This window comes from Sorex araneus, chromosome 2 (assembly GCF_027595985.1).
Source record: "Sorex araneus isolate mSorAra2 chromosome 2, mSorAra2.pri, whole genome shotgun sequence".
Taxonomy (NCBI): Eukaryota; Metazoa; Chordata; class Mammalia; order Eulipotyphla; family Soricidae; genus Sorex; species Sorex araneus.
The window spans coordinates 232691473-232708485 of NC_073303.1; the positions used below are offsets into that span (position 1 = coordinate 232691473).

Genomic DNA, 17013 nt, shown 5'->3' on the forward strand with positions numbered 1-17013 from the left:
GCGCAGGAACTACGAATCCCGGCATGCCTTGCGCGTCTCTCCGAGAGCCTCGCGAGGCCCGCCGCTTCCGCCTCCCCGCGACGGCTTGTTGTTGTGGAGGCCAAGATGGCGGCCCAGGCGGCGGCGGCGGCCCAGGCGGCGGCGGCTCAGGCTGCTCAGGCCGAGGCGGCCGAGTCGTGGTACCTGGCGCTGCTGGGCTTCGCCGAGCACTTCCGCACGTCCAGCCCGCCCAAGATCCGCCTGTGCGTGCACTGCCTGCAGGCCGTGTTCCCGTTCAAGCCGCCGCAGCGCATCGAGGCCCGCACGCACCTGCAGCTGGGTTCGGTGCTCTACCACCACACCAAGAACAGCGAGCAGGCGCGCAGCCACCTGGAGAAGGCGGTGGGTGCGGCGGGCGGGCGGCCGGTCGCGGCCCCGCGGCTCTCGGGGACCTCGCGCCGCGCCCAACGGCTCGCGGGGCGCCGGCAGACGGTGTCGGCCGCGGCTGGCGCGGGGAGACCGGTGGGGCCTCGCCGAGGGGTCTGCGGCGGCCCCAGCAGTCCCCTGGCAGCCTTCCAGCTCGACGCACGGCCGGTCCTGGGGGAACTCGGCCGGCGGTCGGTTCGAGTGTCCTGGGGCGCTGCGGCTGCATTTTGCCTGTTTTGCCCAGGGGGGGTTCCTTGTCCTCCCCCTTTGGGGCTTCCCCTAGAATTAGGTCCCTCCTCTTGCGGCCGGTCTAGCGGTGCTCGAGCCGCAGCCCCTGACCAGTGGCTGGAGACCAGGGCGCGGATTGGGGTCCAGGTTGCCGCCACGACAGCCCGTTTTCCTGAAGTTTCCTGTTGGGGGTGCAGCAGCCGGCAGCCTGTCCACCAGGGCCAGCCTGGGGGCCGTTGTACGCCTTACAGCTGCCCCCCATCCCGCCCGCGGGCGTTTGTTCTCCCGTGCCCATTTGTGGGGTGGGGACACACTCATGCCCCCATTCCTGTTCCGCGGAGGTGGCAGCCGCCTGGTGTCCCCGTGAGTGAGGCCCCTTACTGGGAGGCCAGGAGCTGTTTGGGGCAGAGGTCGTGGGGGGCTCCTGTTGGGGGTGACACAGTAGGCGCTGTCACGCTGACAGGTGGGTCCCAGGCACGCCCCAGATGTCTCCATGGGGCAAGGCGGCCCCAGCCTCCTGGGTGGCTGTTTGAGAGTTTCTGGGGCGCCCTCTTCTCACTGCCCCGGGGGGCCCTTGGTGGCTCCCTTTTACCCCTTGGTTTTGGGAACTGATGTTTGTTCTTGTCTTGGGGCCACACCCAGCTGTGCTCAGGGATCACTACTGGCAAGGCTCCAGGTCAGCGTGTTACCTCATACCTCTGCATTGCCCTGTTTTTAAATGTTACTTCCATTAAGGGGTGGATGACCCCAGCCGTGGCCATAGCTTCCTCTTGCCCCTCCCGCATCTGAGGTAGCCCTCCCTCTGTGGGGAGTGCGATTCCCACCCCCTTGTGCATTGGAGGAAAGCCAGCCTCCTTGTCCATCCCCTTCTAGCTGGGCCGGCTGGACACTGACGGTTGGGGCAGCCCACGGGCAGTGCCACGGCAGGCGGGACTAACGCTTGTCTTTGTCTCTTTCAGTGGCTGATATCCCAGCAAGTATCCTTGTCTCCTGAGAAGGCCCAGCTGCTGGCTGGAGCCCCTCACCCGGGTAGCCCCAACAACGGCCTCTCCCGGGGTCCCCTGAGGACTGCCTCTCCCAGACACCCCCTCAGGAACCCCCTGGCATTTGTAGATGCCGTCACCCTCAGACCCACAGTCTCACAGGGTCTCCTGACCCCTCTCAGGCCAGAACAGAGCAGGGTGGCTAGTGGAGACGGGGTTGGAGTCAGAGCTGGCCAATTTCTGGCATTTTTGCCCCTTAACTGCCCTCCCCAGATCCCACAGTTTGAAGACGTGAAGTTCGAGGCAGCGAGTCTGCTGTCGGAGCTGTACTGTCAGGAGGTGAGCCAGCACACAGAGACTGGGCCCCCAGGGTTTCCACAGCCCCCCTTGGGCCATCTCGGCCCCCTTTTCCTCCTCAGCCCTGGTGGCCCCCCTCCCCCAGTCCTGGGGTAGCTGATGGGATCCGCTCCTACCCGCAGAACTCAGTGGACGCCGCCAAGCCGCTGCTACGGAAGGCCATCCAGATCTCCCAGCAGACGCCCTACTGGCACTGCCGCCTGCTCTTCCAGCTCGCCGTGAGTGCCGGGCCTTCCGGGGAGGGGCCCTGAGGAGGCAGCCCTGGAGCCTGCGGGACTGGGTCTCCTCTCGCCCCCTCAGCAGCTGCATACGCTGGAGAAGGACTTGGTGTCGGCCTGTGACCTCCTGGGCGTGGGGGCGGAGTACGCCCGCGTGGTGGGATCTGAGTACACCCGGTGAGCACGACCTCTGACCCCAGACAGCAGGGCGGGATCTCTAGGGCCTCTTGTCTCCTGAGCACCGTGCCCGATGGAGGGTTCCTTGGGAGATGTGAACACGGGTCCAGGGGATGCCTTCTGCACGCAACTTTCCCAGCATGCGCCACAGCCCCCCAGTCCACCACCCTAGGAGAAGCCCCCAGGCCCCTGTCAGCAACACAAGTTCTGGAAGGTTCCCCTGGGGCCGAGCGCCCCTCCCCGGGCCTGTTCCTCTTCTGAGCATGGATGCACCAGCCAGCAGACGCTTCCTGTTGGTCCCCTACACACTCCCTGCCAGCCGCAGCGGGCCCTGGGGTGCTCAGATTCTGGGCACCGACAGGCACGGTGTTCCCAGATGCAGACAGATGGGCCTAGTGGGTGTGCACCCCATTCTAAAGCCAGGACACGGCCCAGCGGCCAGAACACGTGGGAGGCGGGAACTGGGGGACCCCCAGGGACCCACCCTCCCTGCTCCAGCTTCCCCCCCCCCCCCGTCTGCCATGTCAGAAGGAAGGGACGTGGACACACTGTGCAGAGCCTCCACCCGCCCCAGCCGAGCGCGTGTGTTGACCCCACAGAGAAACCAAAGCCCTTCGGGACCAGGACAGTTGGGCGGCCGCACAGTGGCTGCGTCCCGGGGACCATTGGGCTGTCCCCTCGGCTGTCCCCGCAGTGGCATGCTGGGTCCCCGAGCACGGGGACCGCCCTGTCTTCCCAGGGGGCGCTGGGCCTCGCCGACTGACCCCCCCTCTCTCTCAGGGCGCTGTTTCTGCTCAGCAAAGGGATGGTAAGTGGGCGTGAGTGGCTGGCCCTGTGGGACTCAGCGGGGGGCATGTGTGGAGCAGGGCTCACACCTGCACCCCCCCAGCTGCTGCTGATGGAGCGCAAGCTGCAGGAGGTGCACCCACTGCTGACGCTGTGCGGGCAGATTGTGGAGAGCTGGCAGGGGCACCCCATCCAGAAGGAGGCCCTGCGCGTCTTCTTCCTGGTGCTCCAGGTCACCCACTACCTGGACGCCGGGCAGGTGAGGAAGGGCACCTGCAGGGGCCAGCACTGGCCTCAGCAACCTTGTGTGGTCATGGGTATTGCGGGGTGGGCATGCCAAAGGGCTGGGCATCTTGGCCGCAGGAGGGCTTGTCCTGACCACCTTGCCACTTCACCCATCAGTACTGGAGCTTCTAGAAGGTGCCTTCCGGTCGGGCACTGGACAAGAGCCTTCTTGGTGCCCACTGTGTATGGCACCCATCGGGGCTCTGCTCACTGCTGCAAAGAACAGACACCCCCTCCCAGGGGTGCTGTCAGCCTTGGGGGCGTTTGGGAGCCCTGGTCTGGAGGCCACTGCTCGGACGGCATCTCTGTCGGCTCCTGACTGAGGCCCGGCCTGGCTCTGCACCCAGCTGCCTGCACCTGGTCCTGGCACCCTCATGGGCCGGGGGTTGCAGAGACTTTGGGGTGCTACGGGGAGCCCCCGGGATGTGGGGTGGTTCCGAGAACCGCGGGCTGGTGGTGCCTGGCTTTCGCGCCTGAGCGGGCCTGCTGGCAGGTGAAGAGCGTGAAGCCGTGCCTAAAGCAGCTGCAGCAGTGCATCCAGACCATCTCCACGCTGCACGATGACGAGATCCTGCCCAGCAACCCTGCCGACCTCTTCCACTGGCTGCCAAAGGAGCACATGTGCGTGCTGGTCTACCTGGTGAGTGCCAGGGCGGGCCGGCAGGCGTGGGGCACAGCCACCCAGGGCCCCGGTGACAGCGTGTGCTGTGCACAGGTCACGGTGATGCACTCCATGCAGGCTGGCTACCTGGAGAAGGCGCAGAAGTACACGGACAAGGCGCTCATGCAGCTGGAGAAGCTCAAGAGTGAGCGCGGGGATGGGGACATGCACACTCTCGCTGGGCCCCATCACCCTGACCCTGCCCCTTTGCTCACCCTGACCATGCCCCCTTCACCTGCCCCACCCTGCCCCTTTATCCTGGCTCCACCCCTTCACTGTGCCCTGACTATCCATCCCCATCTCCACAGTGCTGGACTGCAGCCCTATCTTGTCGTCCTTCCAAGTCATCCTGCTGGAGCATATCATCATGTGCAGGCTCGTCACGGGCCACAAGGCCACAGCACTGCAGGAGGTGTGGAGGGGGTTTCATGGGACCCTGGGGGGCCTGGGTGATGACACAGGGTCTGAGTGTGTAGGCTGGGGGTGTCTTGTTGCGGGATATCAGCAAGTCTGCTTGAGTCTGGGGACCCATCCTAGTGGCACAGCAGGTGGGTGACAGCCATGCCTGTGCCCACAGATCTCACAGGTGTGCCAGCTCTGCCAGCAGTCCCCCCGGCTCTTCTCCAACCACGCGGCGCAGCTGCACACGCTGTTGGTGAGTGGGGCGGCCCGGTTCGACCCCCTCGGGCTGGGAAGGGCTGGGGAGAGGTCATCCTATCTGTCCCCTATTTCAGGGGTGCTTGCGGGTGGTGGGTAGGGGCTGGAAGGGAGGCCCGTGGGCCCTGGTGGCTCCTGCCCTCACCCTCGTCTTACTGCCCTGGGCCGCAAGTGCGCCCTGGGCCGCAAGTGCACGCTGGCCCCGAGTGCCCCGCTGACCCCGAGTTCTTAGCGCCCTCTACCCACAGGGTCTGTACTGCGTCTCCGTCAACTGCATGGACAATGCCGAGGCACAGTTCACCACGGCGCTGAGGGTGAGGACTGCGGGTCCCTCTCCTGTGGAGGGGGTGGTTGGGGGGAGCTCAGCAGCCCCCTGGAGCCTGCCACCTGCAACCCAGCCCCAGGGTGGGGCAGCTCTCACGGTCTATGTGTCCGTCCTTGCCAGCTCACCAACCACCAGGAGTTGTGGGCCTTTATTGTCACCAACCTGGCCAGCGTGTACATCCGGGAAGGAAATAGACACCAAGAGGTAGTAGGTGACATGCTTCATGGTCTCTGTCCTTTCGGCTGGTGCTGGGGGGCTGCTGGGGAGCCCCTGCCAGAGATGAGCCATACAACAGGTGCTCCCCGCAGGGTACCCGGGCTGGACCGCCCTGGGGTGGGAGCACACTCACCTTGGTTTCCCTGGTAGAACCCCCACATTCTTTGTCTCTGACCTGCCACCGGGGCAGGGGAGTGAGGCTGGGCCAGGGCTCTGCGGGCCCCCCCGCACCCCTCAGCACGGCTGCCTGCGGGGCCGTGAGCCCAGGGGCATGTGCGGGGCACTGACTGGCTTTCCCCGCAGCTCTACAGCCTGCTGGAGAGGATCAATCCCGATCACAGCTTCCCTGTCAGGTAGGCCCCACCCAGGACCCCCCAGCTCAGTCCCCGGGCTCCCAGCTGCAGCCTGACCTCTGCCCTCCACCCTCTGCCCCCGCAGCTCCCACTGCCTTCGGGCCGCAGCCTTCTACGTGCGTGGTCTCTTCTCCTTCTTCCAGGGACGCTACAATGAGGCCAAGTAAGTGTGGGCAGGGCAGGGGAAGGGGATCTGCTGCCATCCGTCTGTCTGTTCATCTTCCTGGCCTCACTGGGTTGCCCAACAGGCGCTTCCTGCGTGAAACCCTTAAGATGTCGAACGCAGAGGACCTGAACCGCCTCACGGCCTGTTCCCTCGTCCTTCTGGGCCACATCTTCTATGTGCTGGGCAACCATAGGGTAAGACCCGGAGGGCCCGGGGCTGGGCACCAGGCTGAGCCCCGCCCACATCACCTGCCCACCCCCTGCCTGCAGGAGAGTAACAACATGGTGGTGCCCGCCATGCAGCTGGCCAGTAAGATCCCGGACATGTCCGTGCAGCTCTGGTCATCCGCTCTGCTGAGAGGTGAGCAGCAGGTGGTGGTGTGCGGGCTGCTGGGGCTTCAGCCCTCGTGCCCTGTCCTGGCGGTGGCTCAAGCGCCAAGGGCTTTAGTCCTGGCATCCCTCCGGTGCCCCAAGGAGTCTGTGGGCAGCCTTGGCCCCACGCGCCTCAGGGTTCCCCACCTTCGAGGCCTCGTGACCTGGGAGGCATCGGGGGGGACTCTAGTGGGCATGGTCTAGGTCCCCTCATGGGACTTGTGTCCCCCCAGACCTGAACAAAGCCTGCGGGAACGCCATGGACGCACATGAGGCCGCTCAGATGCATCAGAACTTCTCCCAGCAACTGCTGCAGGACCACATCGAGGCCTGCAGCCTCCCTGAGCACAACCTCATCACGGTAGGTGGTCGTAGGCGGACCTGGTAGCCAGGGTGGGCAGGCGGGGGCGTGGGGAGGGACTGGGACTGGGGGAACCTCACTGCATTCTTCCCACAGTGGACAGACGGGCCGCCCCCCGTGCAGTTCCAAGCCCAGAACGGCCCCAGCACCAGCCTTGCCAGCCTCCTGTGAGCCCCGGGGCCCACCCAGCATCTTGGGGCTCCAGGGTGGAGTCCTGTGCACCCCAACATCCACCCGGACAGCTCTGTTCTCCTTGGCTCAGTGCGGCCGCACTTCCCCAGCTTCCTGCCTCCCGAATGTGGCCGCTCGGCCTCCAGAGAGGGTTGGCCCATTGGGCGGAGGTTCTATGCCGCAGGTTCAAGGGGCCGCTGGCAGCACTGGCACCCGCATGGGGTCCTCGGGGACATGCACCTGCTCCTGTGCTCTCCGGACGGCGCAGCATGCCTGACCCACCCGCGGTGCCCCATCTGGGCAGGACACTAATGGGGCGGCAGACAGCTCCTCCAGACCAGCCCACCCAGCAGGGGGGGGCCAGCGCTGGCCTGCACCCCTGGGCTTCTCCGGCACTGTGCAGTGTCTCACCTGAGGCCAGCCCGCTGGAAGGGGCCTTGGCCTGGGTGTGCCTTAGCCGCGCAGCCCCCCGCCTCGCGTCCCCCAATCACGCTCGGCTCCATGTTTGTGTCCGCCTATTTATTTAAGCCTATTTTTCTTCGCTTCTCGGCTGTGTGGCACCACGGAAGCCAGCGTCCCTCCTGATGCTCAAGCGCTTTTAGTGTCCCAGGCTCTGTTGTCTCTGCCAGGCTGAAGTTCAGCCACGGTCCTTTGCCCCCACCCATCACAGCTGCACCCGTCATCCTGCAGCCTGTTTCCTTCAGGGCCTGCCCACATCTGTGTCCTAAGGTCAGCGCCCAGGCCACTGCATCACGCAGCCTTGATCACCAGAGACACTCAGTCCAGAGCCTGGGGCCAGGCGACAGCTCCAGGCGGCCCTGCCTAGCGGGTGGCTCTGCCTCGTTTTGTTAAGGTTTTTACCAGGTTTCTGAGATGTTGTTTTTTATGGGTTTATAATATGGTTTAGCAGCCTGTGACTTCCTGGGTGCTGTTAGTCAGGAGGAAGATGAGTGTAAGTAGAGCGTTGGGAGAGTGGGACACTCCTTCCTGTCTGGAACTGGGTTCCCTGGTTCACAGTAAAACAGTTGCAGGTGACATGGTGTGCTGTGTCTTCATGGGGGGTCATTTTCCCCCTCCTCCCTGGTCATCCAACAGTCGCCGGCCATTGTGTTTGGGTTTCCTTTCATGAAGCAAAAAATCCTATCACCTGGGGCTGGAGTGATAGCACAGTGGGTAGGGCGTTTGCCTTGCATGTGGCCAACCCGGGTTCGATTCCCAGCATCCCATATGGTCCCCTGAGCACCACCAGGAGCGATTCCTGAGTGTAAAGCCAGGAGTAACCCCTGTGCATCGGCGGGTGTGACCAAAAAAAAAGCAAAAAATATATATATTACCTGCAAATGACCATCTGACATACTACGGTTCAGGCTAGGGTCAGCGTAGGGCCCTGGCCAGCATCAGTGGGTGCCAGTGCTGGTGGGGACAACAGTGAGAAGTCACTCAGTGGCCAGTTCTGGACTGCTGGTGCTGCTACCTTGGCCGTCCTTTCTGTCCGTTCCCCAACCCCCTCCTCTCCCAAAGCCTTGTCCTCTCTTTCCTGGCCGGAAGCTTCCTCCTATCCCTGGTGTCTAGTCCTTGGAGTCCCCTGCCCTTGCCCCCCACACCCCCCCTGCACACACTGGGACACCTTGGGGGGGAGGTGTGACCGGGATTGCAGCCTCACCTGGCTGGTGGGTGTCTGACAGTTGCTCCTCTGGTAGGGCTCAGGCAGGGATGTGTGTGGTCCTGCAACACATGCAGCCTGTTGGGACCCCCCACCCTGAATACCCCTCACTTGTGATGGGAACAGGCTCAGGAGCCCTGTGACTATTCTGAGGCTCCCCAGCTCCCCCCCCACAGTGTCTTCCCATCTGAACTAATGTAAAAGCTCAGCCTCGAGTATTATGTCAGTAGACTGAAAAGTTCCCGTCCCCCCCATTGTCTCCTGGGGTCCATAGCCAGAGGGCAGCATAGCATGTCCCCCTCCCCCAATCTGGGAGGAAGAGTTGTGGCAGGCCAGGCTAGGCAGGCTGCCTGCATGATTCTGGGGGTGCTCAAAAACTCTGTGCCTCAGGCTCTAAAGAAGGGTCCCCTCTCCATCACCACCATCACCCCTCCTCCCCACACACACACACACACACACACACACACACACACACACACACACACACACACTCCCCTGCTGTCCTGGGGGAGCTGTTCTGTGTCATTCTAGCCCAGTTTCTCCACTGAAGAGTTCAGGCTCCATCTTCCAGAGTGAATATTCCCAGAAAGGGTTAAATCCAACGTGTTTAGTAGCCTGGTGACCCGGAAGTACATCTCCAACTGTCTTCATCTGCCTGTGTCACCCATTGCAGCCCAGGCCTTTGGCCGGCTGTGCCCTTGGCCACCAGGGGGAGCAGGTGGCCCAAGCAGTGTCCCCACGAGGAGGGCACAGGGTTGGTCAGGTTGTGTCCCCCAGCCTTTTTTAGCTCAGGAGTCTCCTTCTGTAACATGGGCAGGGGGGGTGTCAGTGCCCCGAGTCTCTGGTTTTTCTGGTGCCCAGGCCACACTCTGCCCTCCAGTGGTCACTGAGCAGCTAGTTGGTATCTGCTGGGTCCTGAGGACAAAGTCTGGGTTCGTCCTCAAGGCGTCAATGTCCCACCAGGAACTGACCAGGTCTGCAGGGAGGGACCCTGGGCCTGTGGGGGTGCAGACAGGGCTGCTGGGTGGACCCCGTTTGATGATTTGGCTGGAGATTGAGTCACACCCCTAGTTTGGGGCATTTCCTTGTTCTGTGTTTGAGGCACTCAGAACTGACCTGGAGCTCCTGGGAGGTTATTCTGCAATGCTGAGCCCCCATCTGTGGTGCCTATCCAGCCCTTGGAGTCATCTCTCCCCCCACACCCCTGCCTCTGCATGTGAGGTGTCGCCAGGGCTTAATGGACAGGGCCCCCCCTCCCCCGGCAGGCAGCACTCAGTGCTGCCACCAATCTGTGGTTCCCGAGATTCTGCATTCAGGTGTGATCAGGCCTTGGAGGGTGCGATGGGGGCTGTTCTGATCTGTTTGTTGAGCTCCTTGCCACCCCCTTGCAGCAGGAAGAGCCCCTGAGTCTTACTGCTCTGAGTGGGGGGGCCCAGGGTACCCGACCCTCCCAGCACTGTGAAATGGAAGAAGGCAGATAAGTCTGGGAGCCAGAAGGTGCCAAGCAACGTGGGGTTCCACTCCGAGGGAGACAGCAGGCCCACAGTCGCGGTCACCACAGGCCAGCCTGAGCCCCAGCCCATGTGGTATCACCCCCAACTGTGGCAGCTGCTCCCCCAGAACACTCACCTCTGAGTCCTTGCTAAGGCTCAGGGCTGACTTCCAGCTTCCCCCCACACACCTGTTCCCACCCTGGAGATTTTGCCACTATCGATATTTAAAAATCACCTTCCAGATGATTGTTCTTTTTTCTTTATTTTGTTGTGTGGCCACACCCAGCAGTGCTCAGCCCTTACTGCTGGTTTGTGCTCAAGGATCAGTCCTGCAGGGCTGGGGGACCCTATGGGATGTCGGGAGTCAAACCTGGGTCAGCATGTCTGTCCAAGGACAAGGCCCTCCCCTCGGCACCATTGCTCAGACCTCTTCCAGGTGACTTTCTACTGTTGCATGGCAAGGTGGAGCCCAAGGTGTTAAATCCTAAGGAACATTCTAGAAGCCAGAGCCCCTCCCCTCCCAAAGCACTGACCTGAGTGGCTGAAAGAGATTGCAACGGTCATTCAACAGCCCGGGAGATAAACACTTGCTTCCTGTTGGAGAAATGCCACAGCGATCTCCCTCTTGCACAGCCTGTGAGCAGCCCCTGGAGCATCTGTCCAGTCTCCGGACTCCTCTACATCCTCTGGGCACTGACGCTGCCCACTAGAGGATTGTCTGTCGCCCTAGAGAGGGATGGGAGAAAGCCTGGCCCCAACTGTAGGTGACCCAAGGTGTCTGTTATTAAAATGCAGCGCTGTGTCCATGCGGGCATGTTGGCCATGCGACAGCGTTTCTGGAACAAGTATCTAATGATTTATTGCTTTCTTTCATGGTTCCAGGAATTAAGCCCATGGCCTCATAACTGCAAAGCAACTGCTCTATCGTAGCCCGACCCTCTACTGAGATTTAGAAAGGAGGTAGGCAGGGAGAGAGCAAAGGAGGAAGAAGGGAAGGAGATGGTTGTAGATGGTTGCAACCTTTGCTTCTTTGCTTGTTTTTTTTTTCTTTTTGGGTCACAACCAGCGATGCACAGGGGTTAGTCCTGGCTCTGCACTCAGGGATTACTCCTGGCAGTGCTCAGGGGACCATATGGGATGCTGGGATTCAAACCCAGGTTGGCCGCGTGCAAGGCAAACACCCTACCCACTGTGCTATTGCTCCAGCCCCTTGCTTGTTTTTGAACCACACTGGAAGGTACTCAAGCATTGAACTCTCTCTCCCAGGTTTTTTTTTTTTTTCTGGTGCTGCCAGAAAAGTCACTCACAAAACTGCACAAAACTTAGCCAGCCCAGGTGAGCAGAACTGATTGATTTATTTAGGTTGGGACAATGTCCAGTGGTGCTCAGGGGTCATTTCTGGCTGGGCTAAAGGGGTCATATGTGGTGTGAGTGATTAAACTGGGATCAGCTGCATGCCAGGCAAGAGCCTTAACCCCTGGAATATCTTGATGAGAGATCAACAGAGTCCTTGATTTAAAATAAATTAATCTGATGGTTGATTTGTAACTAATTGTCCAGGCAATATAAATCAAAAGTGAGGGACTGGAGCGATAGTACAGCGGGTTGGGCGTTTGCCTTGCTCATGACTGACCAGGGTTTGATCTCGGGCATCCCCTATGGTCCCCTGAGTACCACTACAAGTACTTCTGAGTGTAGAGTCAGGAGTAAGTCCTGAGCATCACGAATGTGACCCAAAAAGAAAAAAAATTGATAAGAAAGGGACTAGAGAGAGTATAGTAAGGCACATGGCTAGCCTAGGTTCAATCCCCACATAGCCTAGGGTTCCCAGAGCACTACCAGGAGTGCTCCCTGATCTCTAAGCCAACTGTGAACACTGAGCACCTCAGATGTGGTCAAAAACAAAACCAAAATATCCTGGGATGGATCCAGACACTCAGCAGCTTGGAGTACACAGTGGGGCCTGAGAAGCAGCACGGTGGCAGCTGAGGGCTTGCTTAGCATCCCAGCATCCTGAGCACTGCCCAGAGAGTCTCCCCTGATCACAGAGTCTGGAGTTTTGCCGATGTGACCCAAAACAACAACAAAATAGAAGGTGGTACAAAGACCAGCACAGATTTCAGAGTTCAGAGGCTAGATCAGGTGAGAGTGGCCGAGGGGCAAAGGGCAGCTGGGTTAAAGAAGGGGGCTGAGTTGCAGATACCATATCTGGCCTCACAGCCACAAGGCACTTCCAGAGAAGGAGGTGCCAGTCCAGGAGCCAGGAGGGCTGGACAGAGACCTGATGAGCAGCCTGGAGGCTGGAGATGGCACAGGGGCTCAATCCCTGACACCCCCTAAGATCCCCTGAGCTTGCCAGGAGTGATCTCCGAGTGTGGAGTCAGGAGTAAGCACTAAGTACCAAGGGGTGGCCCCAAAAGTTAACAGCAAAAGATTAAAAAAAAAAAGAGAAGAACAGCTTGGCTGGCACCTCGGGGGCTGAGGTTGGATGGGAGAGTGGCAGGCAGGAGAGAGAAAGCACTGGGAATCGACGCTTCGTCCTGGCACAGCCTCCCGAGCTGGGGCCGGAGGTGAAACTTCTGGGAAAGCAATCAAAGTTCTCAGCAACTGGAGAAATTCTTGGGCAGAATGAGAGGCCAGTGGGCTGGGGTCCCTGCAGACAAGTCACTAAGAGGCAGAGTCCCTTGGGGCAGGACACGAGTGGGGACTCAGGCCTAGAGAGAAAAATAGTCCCATCCCCAATGTCTGCGTATCTGGAATGGCAAAGCTCTTAGAACCCCAGAACTCAAGGTGAAATCTGGGAGGGTGGCAGGAGGTGTCTGTCCTGCTATGGGACAGGAGGTCCCACCCTCTGACATACACAGTGATCACCTGGTGAATTCAGTCCTGCTCAAAAACGCCTCCTCCCTGCTGGTGAAGTGACCACTAGCAGCTTCGGGTCGGGCTGGGCCAAGCTGGGAGTGCGGGCTTTGTGTGCTGGAGGCTGGGGTTCACCTGAGCACCTGCAAAAGTGGGGTCCCCAAACCAAAGTGGGTTTTAGGTTGGGGCAGGAGAGATAGTACAGGGTTATGCACGTACCTTGTACCCAGCCAACCCTGGTTCAATCTTGGGCAACAAATATACTAATCTGAGCATCACCTAGAGTGATCCCTGAGCACTGCTAAGCGCCCCCCCAAAAACAGTCTCTTAGGTTATAGGTAAGTGGGTGTCCACAGCACTTTCTGTCTCTGAAAATAGTTATCACTAATCCTGTTCATAATCCTGTTTAATGAGGTCTGAAAGAACCAGGTAAAACTTGCTGGTGGGATTCAAGCTTTTGCCCTGTGGGTCTCTCGCTGACAGAGAACTGAGTCTCCATCTGGATTTGATTCCAAATTTTCTAATCTATAACTTATTAAAGTCTAATCCCGTCCCCCCGCCCCCGACTGAATTCTGGTGCTACCTGCCTTCTTTTGGGGGAGGCAGGTGGAGCCTTAGATGACCCCAGGCAGTACCAAGGGAGTCACCTAACAATGCCTGTTTCCCGGGCTTAACCATCCACTTGAGTGAACTCATACCCCAATGCAGCTGGTGGACAGCAGCTTGAGAGGCCATGGACATGGGTGCCCACCACTGGCCTGGTGGTGGCCTTGGACATCTGTGACCTGTGCTCCGCGTCATTCAGTACTGACAGCTGTCCTGCAGCATGGCCTCTGGGCACTCTCTCCTGTCCCTTCCCATGCCCGGCACCCACCGGGGTTTGGTTTTCTGACTCCCGCTGAGGCCCTGCCTTCCCCGGAGCCCAGGGAGTCACCGGGCTCGGTTCCCATGGCCCTGTTTGGATGTGAATGTCACTGAGCCAGTTTGGCCACATGATTTTCCAGACCCAGGAAGGGACACACCTTGACACAGAGATGCAATTGAGGCTATCAGTGTAGAGAGGGAAATCCAACTACATGGAGGCAAATCCCCTCTGGTATCAGAAGCTGTGTCCACAATACCCCTCTCAGTGGCGCATCTTTCTTCTCTGATGGGAAATTCCTTTTGTTCTGTTTTGAGGTAGGTTTAAAGCCATGCCCAGTGATGCTCTGGGAGCTCCTGCTCCTGGGGGTTCAGTGCTTGGGAGTCACTCCTGCTGGTGCTCAGGGGACCAACCAGGTGGCACAGGGAACCAAACTCAAGCCTCCTGCATGAGGTGCATGTGTGTGTGCTGCATGAACTGTCTCCTCTTTCTGAACCTGCCTTAGGAAAGAGTTCAGGGCACAGTCCGCCACTCTACATCCAGGAGAATCAGAGAAATTCCTAAATACCTGTGTAATCTGAAATGAGGGTGAGACTTGATCGTGGGTCCTGACGTTCCCAGGGAAAGACACTGGGTGACCCTGCAATAACATGGCTTCATCTGCAGTCTGCCTTTGACAGAGTTAATCCTGGGGGCCTTGGGGACTCTATTAGACCTGTACCCAGAAACCCTCCCTGGCTTACTTAAGAGAAAGAAGGGAACTGCTGGGGATAGAGACAATGGTAGAACAGATGCCTGACCCCCAGTCCCACCCCCGGACGTAGAGAATTCTAGGTTCCTAGCATTTGTCATTGCTCCACGGGAGGACAAGGGACCAGGTTGGCCTGCTCTTCCCTCCCCACACTAAGCCCAAAGAGAAAGGAAAACAATACCAGCTGATGAAGCTGCTATAAAGTAGCAGTGGGAGGGAACAGTGGAGTTGCCCTCTGGGCCTCTCAGTTTCTCACATACAAAATGACGGGGTTGGACAACGCACTGCTCTTTCATCTTTCTTCAGTTAAGCCACTCTGAGAGCACAGAGGGATTACCTCAGTGACTACGACTGGGTTCCTGCTCCCTCTGAAAGCATCCTTTGGCCAGTGACAGGAGGAAACAAAAGGCTCTGGATCCCACTGGGTACCCAGCTCACACACAGTCCTAAAGCTGCCTGGGCACAGCCTTCTCAGTTTCAGGGAGGCTGAGGTGAGGAACTGCCTGGCTCAGGGCAGCAGGTGTGGCACAGGCCACACCGAAATCCAGGTGTATGTTGTCACCACAGACTGCCGCAGGTACTGGTTAAATGTGGAAAATGCTAGAACTTAGGTGAGAACAAGGTGCTCTGGGTACTTTGCAGCGAGCGGCTCCCATCCCTAGCCAAGGATTCTGTTAGCCTTGTCACTTGGGTCCTGGCTTGGCTCATTCCAGAGCTAGGCCCCAGAGGGCACCCTGCCAGCCTCTTGAATTTATTCTTTACTTTCTTCCAGGAATGTCAGCCCACTTGTAACAATAACAATAATCCCTTCCACACGGGCATGCTGCTCAGTGGTTTACAAAAGCACTTTCACATCCATTATCTCATTTAATCACTTCCTCCTCCACATTCCTACCGACTTCTCAGGGCTTCTCTGCCTCGCCAAACTGACCTATCTCCCTCTGTTCTGTCTGCGTTGGCTTGCAAGTTCCGGCCTGTACTTCAGGCACCCCAGTACCATGCACATTTGTGTTCAGAAAGTTGAAGTGAGGAATTTGCCATGGGAATACTCATGGGATGAAGGGTCTTTTTCATTGCAGCCTTCATGCTTCTCATTGTGGTGCACATTTGGTCTCCTGCAAAGCTGGTTCTTTGAGGGGCAATGAGGTGGGGTGTTCAGACTACCCTGGGAGGGACAGAGGAAGCCTGTGATGCCTGGGAAGACACTGCTTAGGTCACGAAGTATAACATTCCAAAAACTGAATGACAGATTCACGCAAAACTGCTTCTCTCTTTCAGGGCCGGAGCGATAGTACAGCGGGTAGGGTGTTTGCATTGCACGCGGCCGACCCGAGTTTGATCCCTGGCATCCCAGATGGTCTCCCAAGCACTGCCAGGAGTAAGTCCTGAGTGCAGAGCCAGGAGTAAACCCTGAGCATGGCCGGATGTGATCAAAAAAGCAAAAAACAAAAACAAAACTGTTTCTCTGAGGCAAGAAGGAAATGATGGGGGTTTGGAGAATAGTACAGGGCTATCAGGGCTATGGTACCTGACTTGCATGAGGCTGGCCCTGCATCCATCCAGGTATAATCTCTGAGCACAGAGCCACGAATAACACCTGAGCACTGCCAGGTGTGTCCCCAAAAGAATGAAATGAACAAAATCTGTGCCAAAAAGACTAATGGGAGGTGGGTGAGAGAAAGTATGGTGATTCAGAAAGATGTGTGCAGCCCACCTGAGTTTCATCCAGGCACCACAATCATTGGGATGCAACCATGGAGTCCTTTTCTGAGATTCCTGGCACCACAGGGACCTGGCACGGACCCTCAGGCCTCCTGAGCACCACTTGGTAGCCCTCCCCGCCCCCCAAAAAAAACCCAATAACGTTTTTTATTGGTTAAAAAACTGATGAGACCAGAATCTGAAAGAGATACCCATTTAAGAATCAAAACATTGCAGCTGACCTGGGTTCTATCTCCGGCATCCGGTATGATCCCCTGAGCAACACCAGGAGTAAGTGCAGAATCTGAGTGCAGAGCCAGGAGTAACTTCTGAGTATTGCTGGTATGTCCCAAAAGAAAAAAAAAGAAAAAAGCAAGCAAGCATTTGGGCTGGGCAGGAGGGTCAATGGACTTTTCCCTAGAGGAAATGCTGGCCGACTTAGGGAGGGGGAGCCCTCCTTCCAACTTCTGGCATCTCTTCCTTGTTTTTGATTTTTATTTGTTTAGTTTGTTTTGGGGCCACAACCAGTGATGCTCAGGGCTTTCTCCTGGCTCTGAACTGTGGAATCACTCCTGGCAGTCCTCGGGGGTAAGGTGGGGACTCTATAGGATGCCAGGGGATGTAACACCAGTTGGCTGTGTGCAAGGCAAGCGCTATACCCACTGTATTATCTCTCTGGCCCCTCTTTTTTTTTTTCTTTTTGGGTCACACCTGCGATGCACAGGAGTTACTCCTGGCTTTGCACTCAGGAATTACTCCTGGTGGTGCTCAGGGGACCATATGGGATGCTGGGATTAGAACCCGGGTTGGCCGCGTGCAAGGCAAACGTCCTACCCGCTATGCTATCGCTCCAGCCCCTGGTCCCTCTTTCTTGCTTTTAAATTTTTGCTTTGGGGTTCATCCCTGATGGTGCTCCTGGGGTTCCCCGCAGATACGTTTGGGGGTCACTCCCATTCCCAGGAAG

General features: G+C 58.6%; 1 protein-coding gene across 4 annotated transcripts; it reads left to right on the forward strand.

Moving 5' to 3' along the window:
- The first annotated feature begins 65 nt into the window (after nt 1–65).
- On the forward strand, nt 66–7755 carry MAU2 (MAU2 sister chromatid cohesion factor). Of its 4 annotated transcripts, none has more exons than XM_004616637.2 (19): nt 66–381; nt 1593–1610; nt 1890–1955; nt 2096–2191; nt 2274–2368; nt 3149–3176; nt 3258–3413; nt 3933–4079; nt 4155–4245; nt 4409–4512; nt 4678–4755; nt 5006–5071; nt 5203–5289; nt 5602–5651; nt 5737–5814; nt 5900–6011; nt 6087–6177; nt 6422–6549; nt 6646–7755. In XM_004616637.2, exons 1-19 carry the CDS (start codon nt 106–108, stop codon nt 6718–6720), a joined length of 1842 nt encoding a protein of 613 aa, XP_004616694.1. In that variant the 5' UTR covers nt 66–105; the 3' UTR covers nt 6721–7755. The 4 variants fall into 4 exon arrangements, with proteins under 4 accessions (XP_004616694.1, XP_054982289.1, XP_054982291.1 ...); XM_055126314.1 differs by having other exon boundaries at nt 5203–5286; XM_055126316.1 differs by having other exon boundaries at nt 4179–4245.
- The last annotated feature ends 9258 nt before the right edge of the window (nt 7756–17013 follow it).